Source organism: Poecilia reticulata, chromosome 15, assembly GCF_904066995.2.
Source record: "Poecilia reticulata chromosome 15, P_reticulata-male-v2, whole genome shotgun sequence".
In the NCBI taxonomy this organism is placed as follows: Eukaryota; Metazoa; Chordata; class Actinopteri; order Cyprinodontiformes; family Poeciliidae; genus Poecilia; species Poecilia reticulata.
Window position 1 is genome coordinate 28,473,826 of NC_088844.1, and position 13,471 is coordinate 28,487,296.

Genomic DNA, 13,471 nt, shown 5'->3' on the forward strand with positions numbered 1-13,471 from the left:
TCCTTCTCATGTCTTTTCATTGCTATTGAGTGAAGGAATGAGTTATTTCTTCACTGTGACTGAATGTCTTCAGTAGCTTTAAATGTCAGATTTCTCACTGAATCGCCTTCTTTTTCTTGTCCTTCCTTCTCAAGTCTTTTCATTGCTATTGAGTGAAGGAATGAGTTATTCCACAAACAGTTGGTTTATTATAGAGCACTGGAATTCTCACTCTGAGAAAACGAAATTCAGTTACTTAGTAAAATATGCTACAACTCTGTGGAAGTCCCAATGATGCAAGATGCCACAAGAAAAACTGCGTGTTGCATGTGGGCGTGGCCAAGCCTCAAAATCTGACCATTCACCATGTGGTGAGGTGGAATAACTTCCACATGCAAGGTCACAACTACAAACTTTCTCTGTGTTATAACAGACCAGGAGTCATCACAGTCACATGGTCAGTTTGTGACATTGACTTAATGATGCTCCCTTTGAGCTGGTCAATATGAAGGAGATAGAAAGTCCCATAAAGAGTGAGGATGATAAACAGTCCATTCTGCTCTAATTAAAGACAGAAAACTTCCAGAAGAAAACAATGGAGGAGACTCTATCAAGATAGAAGATTAGGGAGATGGTTACAGCTCCTTAGAGTCTGAAGACACAGAGAAGAATGAAGAGGATGATGATGTAAAGCACCCCGTCTCTGAGATGAAGCACTTGTCAGAATCTGGACTGAAAACTGAGAATATGGACAATGACTGGAAGGATGGAAACCTAGTTAACAAACTAGATTCAGAAATAGAGTCTCCAAGCTTACTGAAAAGTAGAAATTGTTTTACAGAGAATAAAAACGTCGACTCACAGAGGAGTCGACATTTAATGACTCTCTTAATGTGAAGAGAGGATCCTGGGACTGATTTGACAGTCTGTTCGTCTTTCTGTTTAGTTCCCTCAAACGGCCATAAATGCATGGCAAGATACATTTATTCCATAGAGGAAACGAAATAGAAATATGGCAAAAGATGGGAGGAAGATGAAGAAAAATGTACAGAATACAAAACAAACTGAAAATAGCAGGTGGATGATATGAAGTTACACGCTGGTGAACAGTAGGTGGCGGTATGGACCTCTGAAATGGTCTGCAATCTTCCAACAAGAAGAGGAAGAAGGAAAAGAAGAAGCAGAGAACAGTTCTGTACAGCTACACATTTATAAAGATTCGCCTCCTCTTCGTGCGACCACAAAATAAAGAAAATGGTAAGAATGAGTCTTGTGTTTTCAGTTTGACATTTCTCAGAAGGTGATTCGGACACAAATTATATGTAACTCCCTTAATTCGCGCGCTCATTTCGAACAAAAAGATGACGCCGATTTTCGACAAAACGGGTTAGTTATATTGCCTGTTAGTCAATAACTACTTAAAAATGATATTAGTTACAAAATATTTATTATTAAACAATGTAAGACGTGTAATAAGGTGACTGCACGTACTTGTGATGGAAAGTAGCAGTTCTGCAACGCAATGTTTACAAAGGATAGGCAGCTGTGTTGGTGCCCGATTAAAAATACTGCCAACATTACACAACCTTTTGCATAGTGCTGTTGTATTTCCAGTTTATATAATTCATTTTAAAGAACAAATGTTGTTGCCACATATGACAATTATGCTTCACGTCTCTGAGTAGCATTTGGTGCCACGCATCTCGCTGCAAGAACACTTTACGATCATAACCAACACGTGTTGTTCACAAAGTGCCGGAAGTGTGAGCTGCATGGTCAAAACAAATCACACAAACCTGCAACAGCTGAACTCTTATTAGCTGCACTTTTTAGCTGCACTGTATGCTACAGTTGGAGTCAACATATGTTTTTGATTATGGAATCGAAAAAGAAGAGAAAGTCTCAGATGCAGCTATGAAAAAGATTAAAAGGAACAGCAATTAACGTTGTTAATTAACATTAATTAACAAGAATAACTTACTAGGACTATAACTATAGTTAATCTCACAAGTAGTGCAGTTCCTTACTGAATCCATCCCAATTCTTACGGATGTATTTTTCCCTTATAACTGTTATAAGATGAGTTGGAGGAAACCAAACAGGAAGAGAGAACAACTGAAATCCAGCTACAAAGTCAGAGAGACAACAAATAAGTGTGTCAAGCTTCTGCAGACAAACTATTAATAACCATTTATTTACTCCTTTGTACCTTAATCTCTAAATACAGAGACAAAGAAGAAAAAATAAATTATTGTATGATTTAAGAGTAAAAAAAAAATTAACATTGATAAAAAAAAATAAAAATGATTAGTTAAATTAAACACGAGTAAAATGTATAATTTAAAGAAGTGACATAAAAAATTAATAAAGGTAAAAATAAATACAATAGAGGTGGTTAGCTAAAAAATAAACTAATGAATAAAACAAGACTAGAAATAAAATGTAAAATTAAATGACTGATATTGTTAAATACTTTGTCACACTGGACAGTCAAATAACTAACATTTATTTTTTACACGAATGAATTATCTGCAATGTTATTTACTTCATCAATATTTTAATTTTAATTTTTATTGCCAATTTTGGCATTTCCACCTCAGCCTTCATCTCCTCCTTCAGTAGCTTTAAATGTCATATTTCTTGCTGAATCGACCTCAGCTTTTCTTTCCACCGATGCTGAATTTCAACTGCGTCGCTTCACCTTTTCATAGCCACGTCTTTTGCAAATGTTCAGCAAATATTTAACATCAGTGCAGCAAGCTGATTTTATTGGCTAATGGTCCATTACCAGATGTTTCTATCATAATTATTTCTTATGTTGCCTTTTCTCTATTCACTCATTTGGCTATGTAATAGTTTAGTTTCCCTCTTTGATGCCAAATGACGTGTTATATTGGTGTTCAGACTGACGCTGGTCGTTGGGAGCCGGATTACCTGGTAGATGGCATCCAGTCGGACTTATTGATGCCTGCAGACAAGACAGATTCCTCCAACACCGTCTTCATCAGGACTGGTTCTGGAAATCACATCCATCGGTCTGTCTGTGTGAACCTGGAGCCCACTGTCATGGGTAAGTCTCAATACATGTGGGAAAACTACTGAATAAAGCAAATGTAATCAAGTATTTGAATTTGTTCATTAAAGTCAATATTATGTGTGGCTATTTGTTCTCCATCCCTTGCAGGATGAGGTGTGGACACTGAGACCTACCACCAGCTACACTATTATATTTGCCCTTTATATGCAAGCATAAATGTTCCTGCATAAATACTTGACTTGAAATAACAAATATATTAAATACTAAAAAACAATTTTACCTTTATTTTTTACCCAGTACATACCTATGGATGAATAGGAATAAATCTTAAATGATGATAAGACAGAGTTGAATAAGATGCTCCTTCAGCAGTTATCGCATTTCTATCCTCAATCAGTGGTCAATGAGCTAAATTTACGCTCAGTGTCCCACTCTGACTACCTTCATGAAGTGTTCAGTGGATGTGTCTGCAAAGTGTCTCTCTTACATCTTCATATCAGTCAGAGATGTGACTGAAACTTACACTCCGGTTCTAAATAATGTGCAGATGGTAATTCATAGGTGTAGTCGTTGGAGGCTAAGGATATTTTTTCAAGTATTTATTTCCACAATGTTAATAGTCCAGGCAGCAATTTAGATCATTTCTAAAATGCATGATGTGTTTCAATGTTTCCTGCAGATGTTAAGCAGATTTCTAAAATGCATGATGTGTTTCAATGTTTCCTGCAGATGTTAAGCAGATACTGGTGGTTAAAGAAGAAGACACAGAAGACCAAAAACCTAATGCAGACCTGCATGACCCAAAACCCCAACACATAAAGGAGGAAGACGAGGAAGTCTGCATCAGTCTGAGGGGAGAGCTGCTCAAAGTGAAGGAAGAGATGGAAAGTGGCATAAAGAGTGAGGATGATAAATCAGAGGGGACTGGTCTTTATCAAGACCAAATTAAAGACAGAGAACTTCCAGAAGTAAAGAATGAAGGAGAATCCATCAAGACAGAAGATTTTGAAGGTGGTTCCAGGTCCTTCAAGCATGAAGACGCCATGAACGATGAAGAGGAAGACGATGTAAAGTATCCCGTCCCTGAGATGAAACATTTGTCAGACTCTGCCCCCCCTCCTGTCACAGTCCATGTCCTTAGTTTTCAGTACAGACCTCCTGAGTCAAATGGAGACCTTGTTGGCAAACTAGATTCAGAAGTAGGTTTTACAGAGAACAAAAATGTTGGCTCACGAAGGAAGGCCCAGACAGGATGGAAGGTGAACTGTGAAGTCTGTGGCAAAACATTTTTTGAAAAACGGAATTTAAACACTCACATGAGAATCCACACAGGAGAGAAACCTTTCTGTTGTAAAGTATGTGGACACAGATCGTGTCAAAAATCAAGTTTAAACAGACATATGATAATCCACACGGGACAGAAACCTTTCTGTTGTGACCTCTGTGGACATAGATTTACCCTTAAATCAAGCTTAAACAGACACATGGGAATCCACATGGGACAGAAACCTTTTTCATGTGATCTCTGTGGGCACAAATGTAGCCAAAAAGTAAATTTAAACTCGCACATGAGGATCCACACAGGACAGAAACCTTTCTGCTGTGATCTTTGTGGACATACATTTCGGCGCAAGTCACATTTAAACACACACATGAACATCCACACTAGACAAAAAATAACTCCCTTATGATGACTCACACAGAGCATCAGTTCGCTGTGAAATATTCATGTTGTCATTTTTAAGGTTTTTGTTGGCTGTTTTGGCCTTTATGTGAAAGTAGTTTGACAGGAAAGAGGGTTATGAAAGATGGGCAAGACATGCGGCAAATGTCGCCAGGCCTGGAATCGAGCCTGCGACCACCGGCATGAGGACTAAGACCTCAATACATGGGTTGTGCTTTTCCCCTGCGCCACCACAGCACCCCCAGCAGTCTTTACTTTTAATCTTAAAATGTTCAATATGATTTACAGATTTGCTTAGGGTCGTGACTGATGGTTTCTTAGCAAGGCCTGTTTTTTTTCTATCATATTTCATGTATTGTCCAGACCAGGGGTGGGCAATCCTGGTCCTGGAGGGCCGGTGTCCTGCAACTCTTAGATGTCTCCTTGGCCCAACACACCAGCTGAATCACCTCCTCAGTGCAGTCAAGTTCTCCAAACTCCTGCTAACGACCTCATTATTTGACTCAGGTGTGTTGAAGTAGAGATACATCTAAAAGTTGCAGGAGACCCTCGGGCCTGGAGTTGCCCACCCCTGGTCCAGACTGAGCTGTAGCAAAGGTGTGTAATTAGTTAATGTGTTTCTCCACGGCACACAAGGCGAAATGTTTGTGTGATGCACAGAATGTAAACACTGAGTTAAAGGGGACCTATCTTCAGAATCTACTTTTTTGTGAATGTTGAGTGTCTAAATTGAAAATTGAAATTGATTTTTTTCTCTGTGCTGCGTAGATATCTTTAAATCATTTTTGGATCATTTTTTTCAGTCTGTTCATTTTCTTCTATTCTCTGTTATGTTTTCTTGTCTTTTGCATCACAGTATTTGCTGTGGAACTGCTAAACATCCAGCTAACCATTTTTGTTAATCTGCCTTTTTTTTTTCATTGTTTTTGTAGTGCAAGTTTAGAACTTGCAAGTAGAGAAGTCAAAATGTCCGGTTCTCGCTTGTTTGAACCCAGAAAATTTCTTGTGGGTTAATACACGCTCCTCGACATCAGACGTAAATGTCTTATTCACATTTAAAAAGACCGCAGCTTTTTAAAACCGCAGCTACACTATTATATACGCCTCTGAACTGGGGTTAACGAGGGGCCTGTGGAGGAAGAATGATGAGGAATTCAGATGTAACTGGCTGGGAAGAATTTATGCTGTCACATTCTTTATTTTTGAGGGGGCGATATTGGTATTGTCCATTTATTATTGAAGTGAACTGCTCAAGCTGTGTCCATTTCTGATGTTTTTTTAACTGGATGTTTTAGATCAAAATTTGGAAACAGCCAAATTTTGATTGAATTATTATGTTTTGGAAATGATTCTTTGTGTTTGAACTTTGCTTGTCCTTGTGCATTAAGAAACCCATTTTGTCTTTGTTGTTTTTTAATCCAATCCATGTATATGAATGAATAGGAAAAGATCTTAATAGGATGTAAATTCTCAGGCTCAATCTTTATTTGATTAGATGAACTGGAAAATGTTGGAAACCTTGTCCTGTGCCTTTTAACAGGGAGCTGCTATAATCTTCTGTCACGTTTGTATGGTAATTGGGGTAGGTTGGCATTATTCCACAATAAAAACTAAAAAACAGTGTTAGAATTGGCTCCGTCCATTTGCTCTTTCATGAATTGAGCAAATGAAATATATTAAAATACCCTGGGTATAATACAGGGAAAATTTTAAATCCATGCTTGGAAAAAGACAAAAAGAAATGAGGAGTTTTGGATGTTTAATAATAATAATAAGAAAAATTCAAATGAATAGCTTAGAAATTAGCCAAACACCACTATCAGTTATACCACCCTGGATTTTACCAGAAGCAATAGTAGATATATCATTAAAAGAAAAATCAATCTTACATTATAGATGATCATTAAACACAAAAGTATAACATCGGTAAATGTGATCACTGTGAATAATATGAAACAATAGAGCATGTTATATTAGAATGTCATAAATGAGAAGCTATATCAGGAGAGAGTTAGAATTAGATTGTATATAGTAGTTATAAGTGTGTGTGAATGTGTGGATATACATTTACGACAGATAGAAATTAATTCTTATGAAGCACTCCGTACCAGTAGGTGGCAGTAATGCATTCTTAACGTTACTTGTCAACAACCAATAAAAAACTCGAGGACGATGGAAGAGGTCTTATAAATCTACGTATTTACAAATTGTTGCCTCCTTTTTGCACGTCCACGAAATAAAGAAAATGGTAAGAACATTTCTTCTGTTTTCTCAGTTCGGGTTTTCTCAGAAGGCGAATCGGAAACAAAGCTAATATTTTAACTCCAAATGTGTTCGTTCATTTTGAACATAAAGCCATTTTCGGCAAACGGGTAGCTATATTTCCTGTTGGTCAATAACTACTTTATGATAATGGTGTTCTTGGTTAATATTTAATAAACGGTGTAAAACGTGTAATAAGGTGTCTGCACTTGTGATGGAAAGTAGCAGCTTTAAGCGCAAATCAATGTTTACAAAGGATAGGTGGCTCTGGTGATGCCTGAATAAAAATACTTCGAACGTAACGAATCAGTTTTCTGAATTCCCTCATATTTTCAATTCAAAGAATATATTTCTGTAGCCACATATGACAATTAAGTTTAACATCTGTGTTCTTGCATCTCCCTGCAAGAACACCGTCGACCGTAGTTCAACTTGCTACAGGCTATTTCCAGTTCACATCTGAGTATACAAGAACAAAACGGCAAAGATGCATAAACGGCAGCAATAATGTAAGCTGAAGTGTACATTTGAGGTTTTCTGTGATCACAATATTGTAGGAAAAAATCATTGTTAAGATCCAGAGGCTACCAGTAGATCCCATGTTCACAAAGTACCAGTAATGTGAGCTACATAGTCAGAATCACACCAGCCTGTAACAGCTGAACTGTTATTAGCTGCACTTTCTCATAATGGTTGTGTGTTGCTGTTGGAATCAGGATATCTTTTTGATAATAAAACCAAAAGAGAAGAGAGAATCACAGATTAACACCAACTTAATGAATTCAGCTAAAGGACAATATCTACAATTAATCTCACACATAGTCCTTTTCTTAATATCTTCAGAACCAAGCAGGTAGAGAGCAGCTAAAATAACAATTAGAAAGTCAGAGAACAAATTAGAGCTCTGTCAACCTCTCGCAATCAATCTCCCATTTATTTATCTAATATATGGGGTTTCATTTGTGTCAAAAATAAGTAGAAGTCACATGTGTAGATGTTGTTGGTCTATGTCGTTGCTATGTGACTTTGGTTGATGTCTATGGTTTTAGTGCTTTATAGATATGTTGATGTTGCATGTAGATTTAATTTTAAAAATATTTCTCCTCCAGTCAACAATTCACTTAAGCACTTTGAATTGCCTTGTTGCTGAAAATGTGCTATATAAATAAAATTACCTTACCTTATTCTATTAAGAACTGTGATGAGTATATTTTGTCCTCATGTGTCATTATAAGCCACAATAACAAATTTTATGAAGAAAATGTTTTTTAACATTGTGAACACAGAACTATTTACAATTTAATGAACAAATAAAAAATAGTAACATATTTTCAAAAACACCTTTATTGAAGAAAAAAAATTCAATTTCACAAAAATGCTTTTATGTTAACAAAAAATGGTGCATGGAAAATGAAAAAAGACAAAACTATTTACAATCTGATGAACAAATAATATAGTTGTAACATATTTTCAAAAACATATTTTTTGAAGAAAAAAAGTGAAATTTATCCCAAAATGCAGTTTTATGTTAATAAAAGGTTGCAATAGGTTTAGAACAAGAGCTTGGTTTGTAATTTAAATATGCACCATAATAAAAAACAGGCAACAAACCTTAACTCAGGCAGAGCTATGTAGAAGACAGTTCAATTTAATGCTTCTTCATAACATTTGCGAATTGTGGGGATTACTGACACCATTTTTAGTCCTTAGAAACCTATTGTAAGGTTTGGCTGTGTTGATGGCCTGCGACGCATATGCATTGCTAACCTCAACAACTGAATGCTGCATTTCACCAGAAGTCATCCCTAAAGGGTTTAGTGCAATAATATGCAACAATAATGTCAACAATATTTCACCAAGAAAATATTTTGGGCATAAAACAAAATATTAGCTTCTTGCAGCTAATTTGCCTGCTTAGGTATCTGTACGTTTATCAGTCAAACCTATCTATCTGGTCTGTCAGTTGCTGAGGTACACAAGATTGGGGATAAAATCGGCCATCTTTCTCCAGGTGTTGGACCAGTTCCCAGTCACCAACTTCATCGACTGACACTGGACCTGTTTGTTGACCCCACAACAGGAAATATAGCCTTGCAGACAAAAAAGAGGGCTGTACTTCTCCTTGGAGAACGGCCAAGGACAGTATTCGCCCAATAATTTTATAGTCCCCAAACTGTAGACCTGCAACATAAAGACAGTTAATAACAATAACCTCCAATTACAAGAGTAACGCTCATTGAAGAAAGTATACACTTAATGGATCCTATTTCATGTAATTACTTCACGTTTAAACATTTAGTCTTTTCATTACATTGCTACATGCCCCGGGGTTCCAGGGAAAGATTTTTGCTGCCCTCTGGCCCTTCGAAGTAATGACTATCTCACAGCACTGCTACTAGGAGTCGGAATAATTCGCGGCTGGGACCACCATTGTCTACAAGCCCCTTCGCTATGTCCCTCACCATCCACAAACATAACCGTCAATCGATGAAGAGGTGTGTTCGTCTAGAAGCTCTAAAAGAACCTACCAGGGGCTGAACCTCTCTGAACACCTTGTTGTAGATCTTCAAGGACAGTCTTTAAATCGGGAGACCTGTATATTCTCAACACCTCTAAAAAGACAGGTCTTTTTACAATACAGTGATCCCTCGCTATATCGCGGTTCACCTTTCGCGGTCTCGCTGCTTCCCGGATTTTTTTGTTCAGTTTTTTTGGCTGTACAGATAACAATACTCACTGAAAATATATCTGGGGTTTTAAATAAGATTCCAAGGAATTTGAATTTGCACAGGCGCATTATTGTGAAAGAGACTGATGGAGGTGGTAATGGCTGACATGGTTCACGGCAGAATCGTGTTGAGCCTTTTCCGGTTCAGTGGAGCTGGGGTGTGTCGGTGCTTCGAGGACCACATTACAGACACTGGCATTTTGATCATTTTTAATATTAGTGAGTCCTCCTATATTAATGTGTACGAATTTCCTAAAGAGGAAAACAAATGGTTCGCATCCATTGGCCCACTGTGCCCCCTGTTAGTTTTCAATCGGTTAACAATCTGGTGGCTCAGACACTGGAGATTATGTAAAGCAGTCTTGGTCCTTCCAGTGCGAGCAAACGTGGTAAATAGCCTGAACTCCGTGGTGTTATTTTTTAACAGGTCTATTAAATTAAGCACTGCACCCCCTCCTCCCTGCCCAACGGCCATTATACCGACCGATCCTGAGGTTGTTTGCACCAGGACTCCTTCGACCTCGTTAGCTGCCCTGATTAATGCCTAGAGAAAATACGAGGTAGAAGTCTAAGCATTTTAAACCACTGATATTGAATGACCAACATTTTTGTAATATCTAATAAACACTTTGATCAGAAATTACCTACTTATTAATGGCAAAGAGAACAGGCAACAGCAACACTGACCAACGACATGAACTAACAGTATGGACCAATGACATTGACCACTCACAGAAATTACATAAAAAAACAACTGTGAAGGGTTTGCTGCTTTACTGCAGATGAACTGACAAGATAATAGTGAGTAATAACCATGACGAATCTAGAGACATAACATGCAACATAGACATATGCAGCGAACACATATGCAACATCTACATGCAACATCGACATATCCATAAAGCACTAAGACCACAGACGTCAACCAAAGTCACATAGCAACGACATAGACCAACATCTACACATATGACTAGGACTTATTTTTGACACAAATGGAACCCCATATAAACAAATGGACAGAGGAGAAAAAGTTAAAAATATTAGAAGACAAAATAAACCAATGTATAATTTAAAAAAAGAGACATAAAAAATTAACAGGTAAAATAAATGCATAGAAGTAATTGGCTAAAAAAATAAACTAATGAATAAAACAACACTGGAAATAAAATGGGAAAGTAAATTAGTTATATTGTTAAATACTGCTGAAAATGATAAATACAACTATGTCACACTGGATAGTTAAATAACTGGACATTTTTAGTCTGTAGCATTAATTACTTTATCAAGTAATTTATTTATTTTCATTACCAATTTTGGCAAAAGATACATTTCCTCTTTACGCTGCATCTTCTCGTCTTCAGGAGCTTTAAATATCACATTTCTTGCTTCTTCAATTTATTGGCTAAGGGTTGATTACAATGTCTCTATAGTAATGATCAATATGTTGCCTTTTCTGTATCCATTTGGTTGACTGTGCAATGGTATAGTTTCCCTCTTTGATGCCAAATGACATGTTTTATTGCTGCTCAGACCGATGCTGAATGTTGGGAGCCAGAGTGCCTGGAAAATGGCATCCAGGCGGATGGATTGATGCCCAGAAACAAAACCTCTGCAAGAGGAAATCGCATCCCTCAGGCTGTCGGTATGAAGCTGGAGCCCACCACCATGGGTAAGTCTCACCACATGTAGTAAAGCTACTGAATAAAGCAAATGGAATTAAGTATCTGAATTGGTTTATTAATGTCAATATCATGTGTGGCTATTTGTTCTCCATCCTATGCAACATAAATTGCATACTAGACTCTATCATCACTTATACTATTATGTTAGCTCCTTATATACAAGCATAAATGTCCCCACATAAATCCTTGATTTGGAATAACAAATCCAAGCAGAGATGTGACGGAAGTTTCCACTGTGGTCCAAAAATAGCTTTTGATACCCTTTTGATTACCTGGTCCAATGTTTCCTGCAGATGTTAATCAGATGCTGGTGGTTAAAGAAGAAGACGCAAAAGATGAAAACCCGAAACTGTACCACATAAAGAAGGAAGATGAGGATGTCTGCATCAGCCTGGGGGGAGAGCTGCACAAAGTGAAGGGGGAGTTTGAAAGTGGCATAAAGTGTGAGGATGGTGAACAGTCCCCTCTGCTCTCACAGCTTTATCAAGACCAAATGAAAGATGGAGAACTTTCAGAAAAAAACAGAGAATCCATCAGGACAGAAGATCATGGAGATGATTCCAACTCCTTAGAGTCTGAAGACACCGAAAGGGATGAAGAGGATGATGATGCAAATTGCCCTGTCTCTGAAATGAAAGACTCATCAGACTCTGGACTGGAAACTAAGGACATGGACCATAGCTGGAAGGAGAGCAGAGCTCCTGAGTCAGATGGAAACCAAGCGAACAAACAAGATTCAGAAATAAAGTCTCCAAGCTCTCTGGATATTAAAAAATGTTTTAAAAAGAACAAAAATGTTAACACACGAAAGAAGGTACAGACAGGAGGGGAATTTAACTGTGAAAACTGTGGCAAAACCTTTTTTGGAAAATGGAATTTAAATGCACACATGAGAATTCACACAGGAGAAAAACCTTTCTGTTGTGATGTTTGTGGAGACAGATTTAGCCATAGTTCACATTTAAACACGCATATGAGAATCCATACAGGAGAAAAACCTTTCTGTTGTGATGTTTGTGGACACAAGTTTAGACAAAAATCACTTTTAACCACACACATGAGAATCCACACAGGACAGAAACCTTTCTGTTGTGATTTTTGTGGACACAGATTTAGCCATAAATCTAGTTTAATCACACACATGAGAATCCACACAGGCCAAAAACCTTTCTGTTGTGATCTTTGTGGAAATAGATTCAGCCGTAAAACTACTTTAAACAAACACATGAGAATCCACACAGGCCAGAAGCCTTTCTGTTGTGACGTTTGTGGACACAGATTTAGCTGTAAGTCACATTTAAGCAGACACATCAGAATCCACAGAGGACAGAAAATAACTGCGGTATGACGACTCAAGCTGCACAGCTCCAGTTGGTTGTGAAATATTTATTTGTTGGCATTCTAGGCAACAGTCTTCATTTTTAATCTTAAAACGTTTTATTTAAGTAACGGATTAGTTTAGTTGCATGACTGGTAGCTTATTAGCTAATTAATCTGTTGCTTAGACTGAACTGTAGCACAGGTGCGTTTGAAGTTCATGTGTTTCTCCAAGGTACAAAGATTGAATTGTTTGTGTGATGCCCCAAGATGTCAATGCTACCATTCCTAACATCAGAACTGAGCAGCCCTTCCAGTTTGTGGGCTGGTGACCAACTGGTTTTAAAAGGATTATGAGGATGAAAAGGGGCTGATAGACGATGCTTGTCTACCAATGAATAGGAAAAAATACTTTAATCTGTTCAGTAAGAATGTAAATACACTCCTGCTTTACTACATTAACTCTGTACAGTGTTTGAAAAGCCTGTTTATACTGTAATGTTTTTTAAAGTTATCCTGTGCTTGTTAACAGGGACCTGTTTAACCCTCTGCAGTGTTTATATAGTCATTTAGAAATATTTGTGTTTTATTCAACAATTTAAAACAAAAAAATTAGCATTCAATTATGAACTGAGCAAATTAAAATGATTGAAATCTTCACAAAGAGAAAATGTTTGTTCACTTGTTTCAATGTTAGTGTTTCCTCTTCAGTAAAGAGGAAACAATGGGACCTGGTTTTGTGGGCTGATTCTCACTAATTGATTAAATATTATGTAGGTTTA

The 13,471-nt window shown here is 37.3% G+C and overlaps 2 protein-coding genes across 2 annotated transcripts; both read left to right on the top strand.

The window, feature by feature from the left end:
• The first annotated feature begins 802 nt into the window (after nt 1-802).
• LOC103477140 (uncharacterized) lies at nt 803-6,323 on the top strand. Its single transcript, XM_008430055.3, has 3 exons — nt 803-1,236; nt 2,884-3,049; nt 3,746-6,323. The coding sequence occupies exons 1-3, from the start codon at nt 1,234-1,236 to the stop codon at nt 4,705-4,707; spliced, it is 1,131 nt and encodes a 376-aa protein (XP_008428277.1). The 5' UTR covers nt 803-1,233; the 3' UTR covers nt 4,708-6,323.
• Nucleotides 6,324-6,799: 476 nt separating this feature from the next.
• LOC103477141 (uncharacterized) lies at nt 6,800-13,360 on the top strand. Its single transcript, XM_008430057.3, has 3 exons — nt 6,800-6,948; nt 11,221-11,359; nt 11,666-13,360. The coding sequence occupies exons 1-3, from the start codon at nt 6,946-6,948 to the stop codon at nt 12,718-12,720; spliced, it is 1,197 nt and encodes a 398-aa protein (XP_008428279.1). The 5' UTR covers nt 6,800-6,945; the 3' UTR covers nt 12,721-13,360.
• The last annotated feature ends 111 nt before the right edge of the window (nt 13,361-13,471 follow it).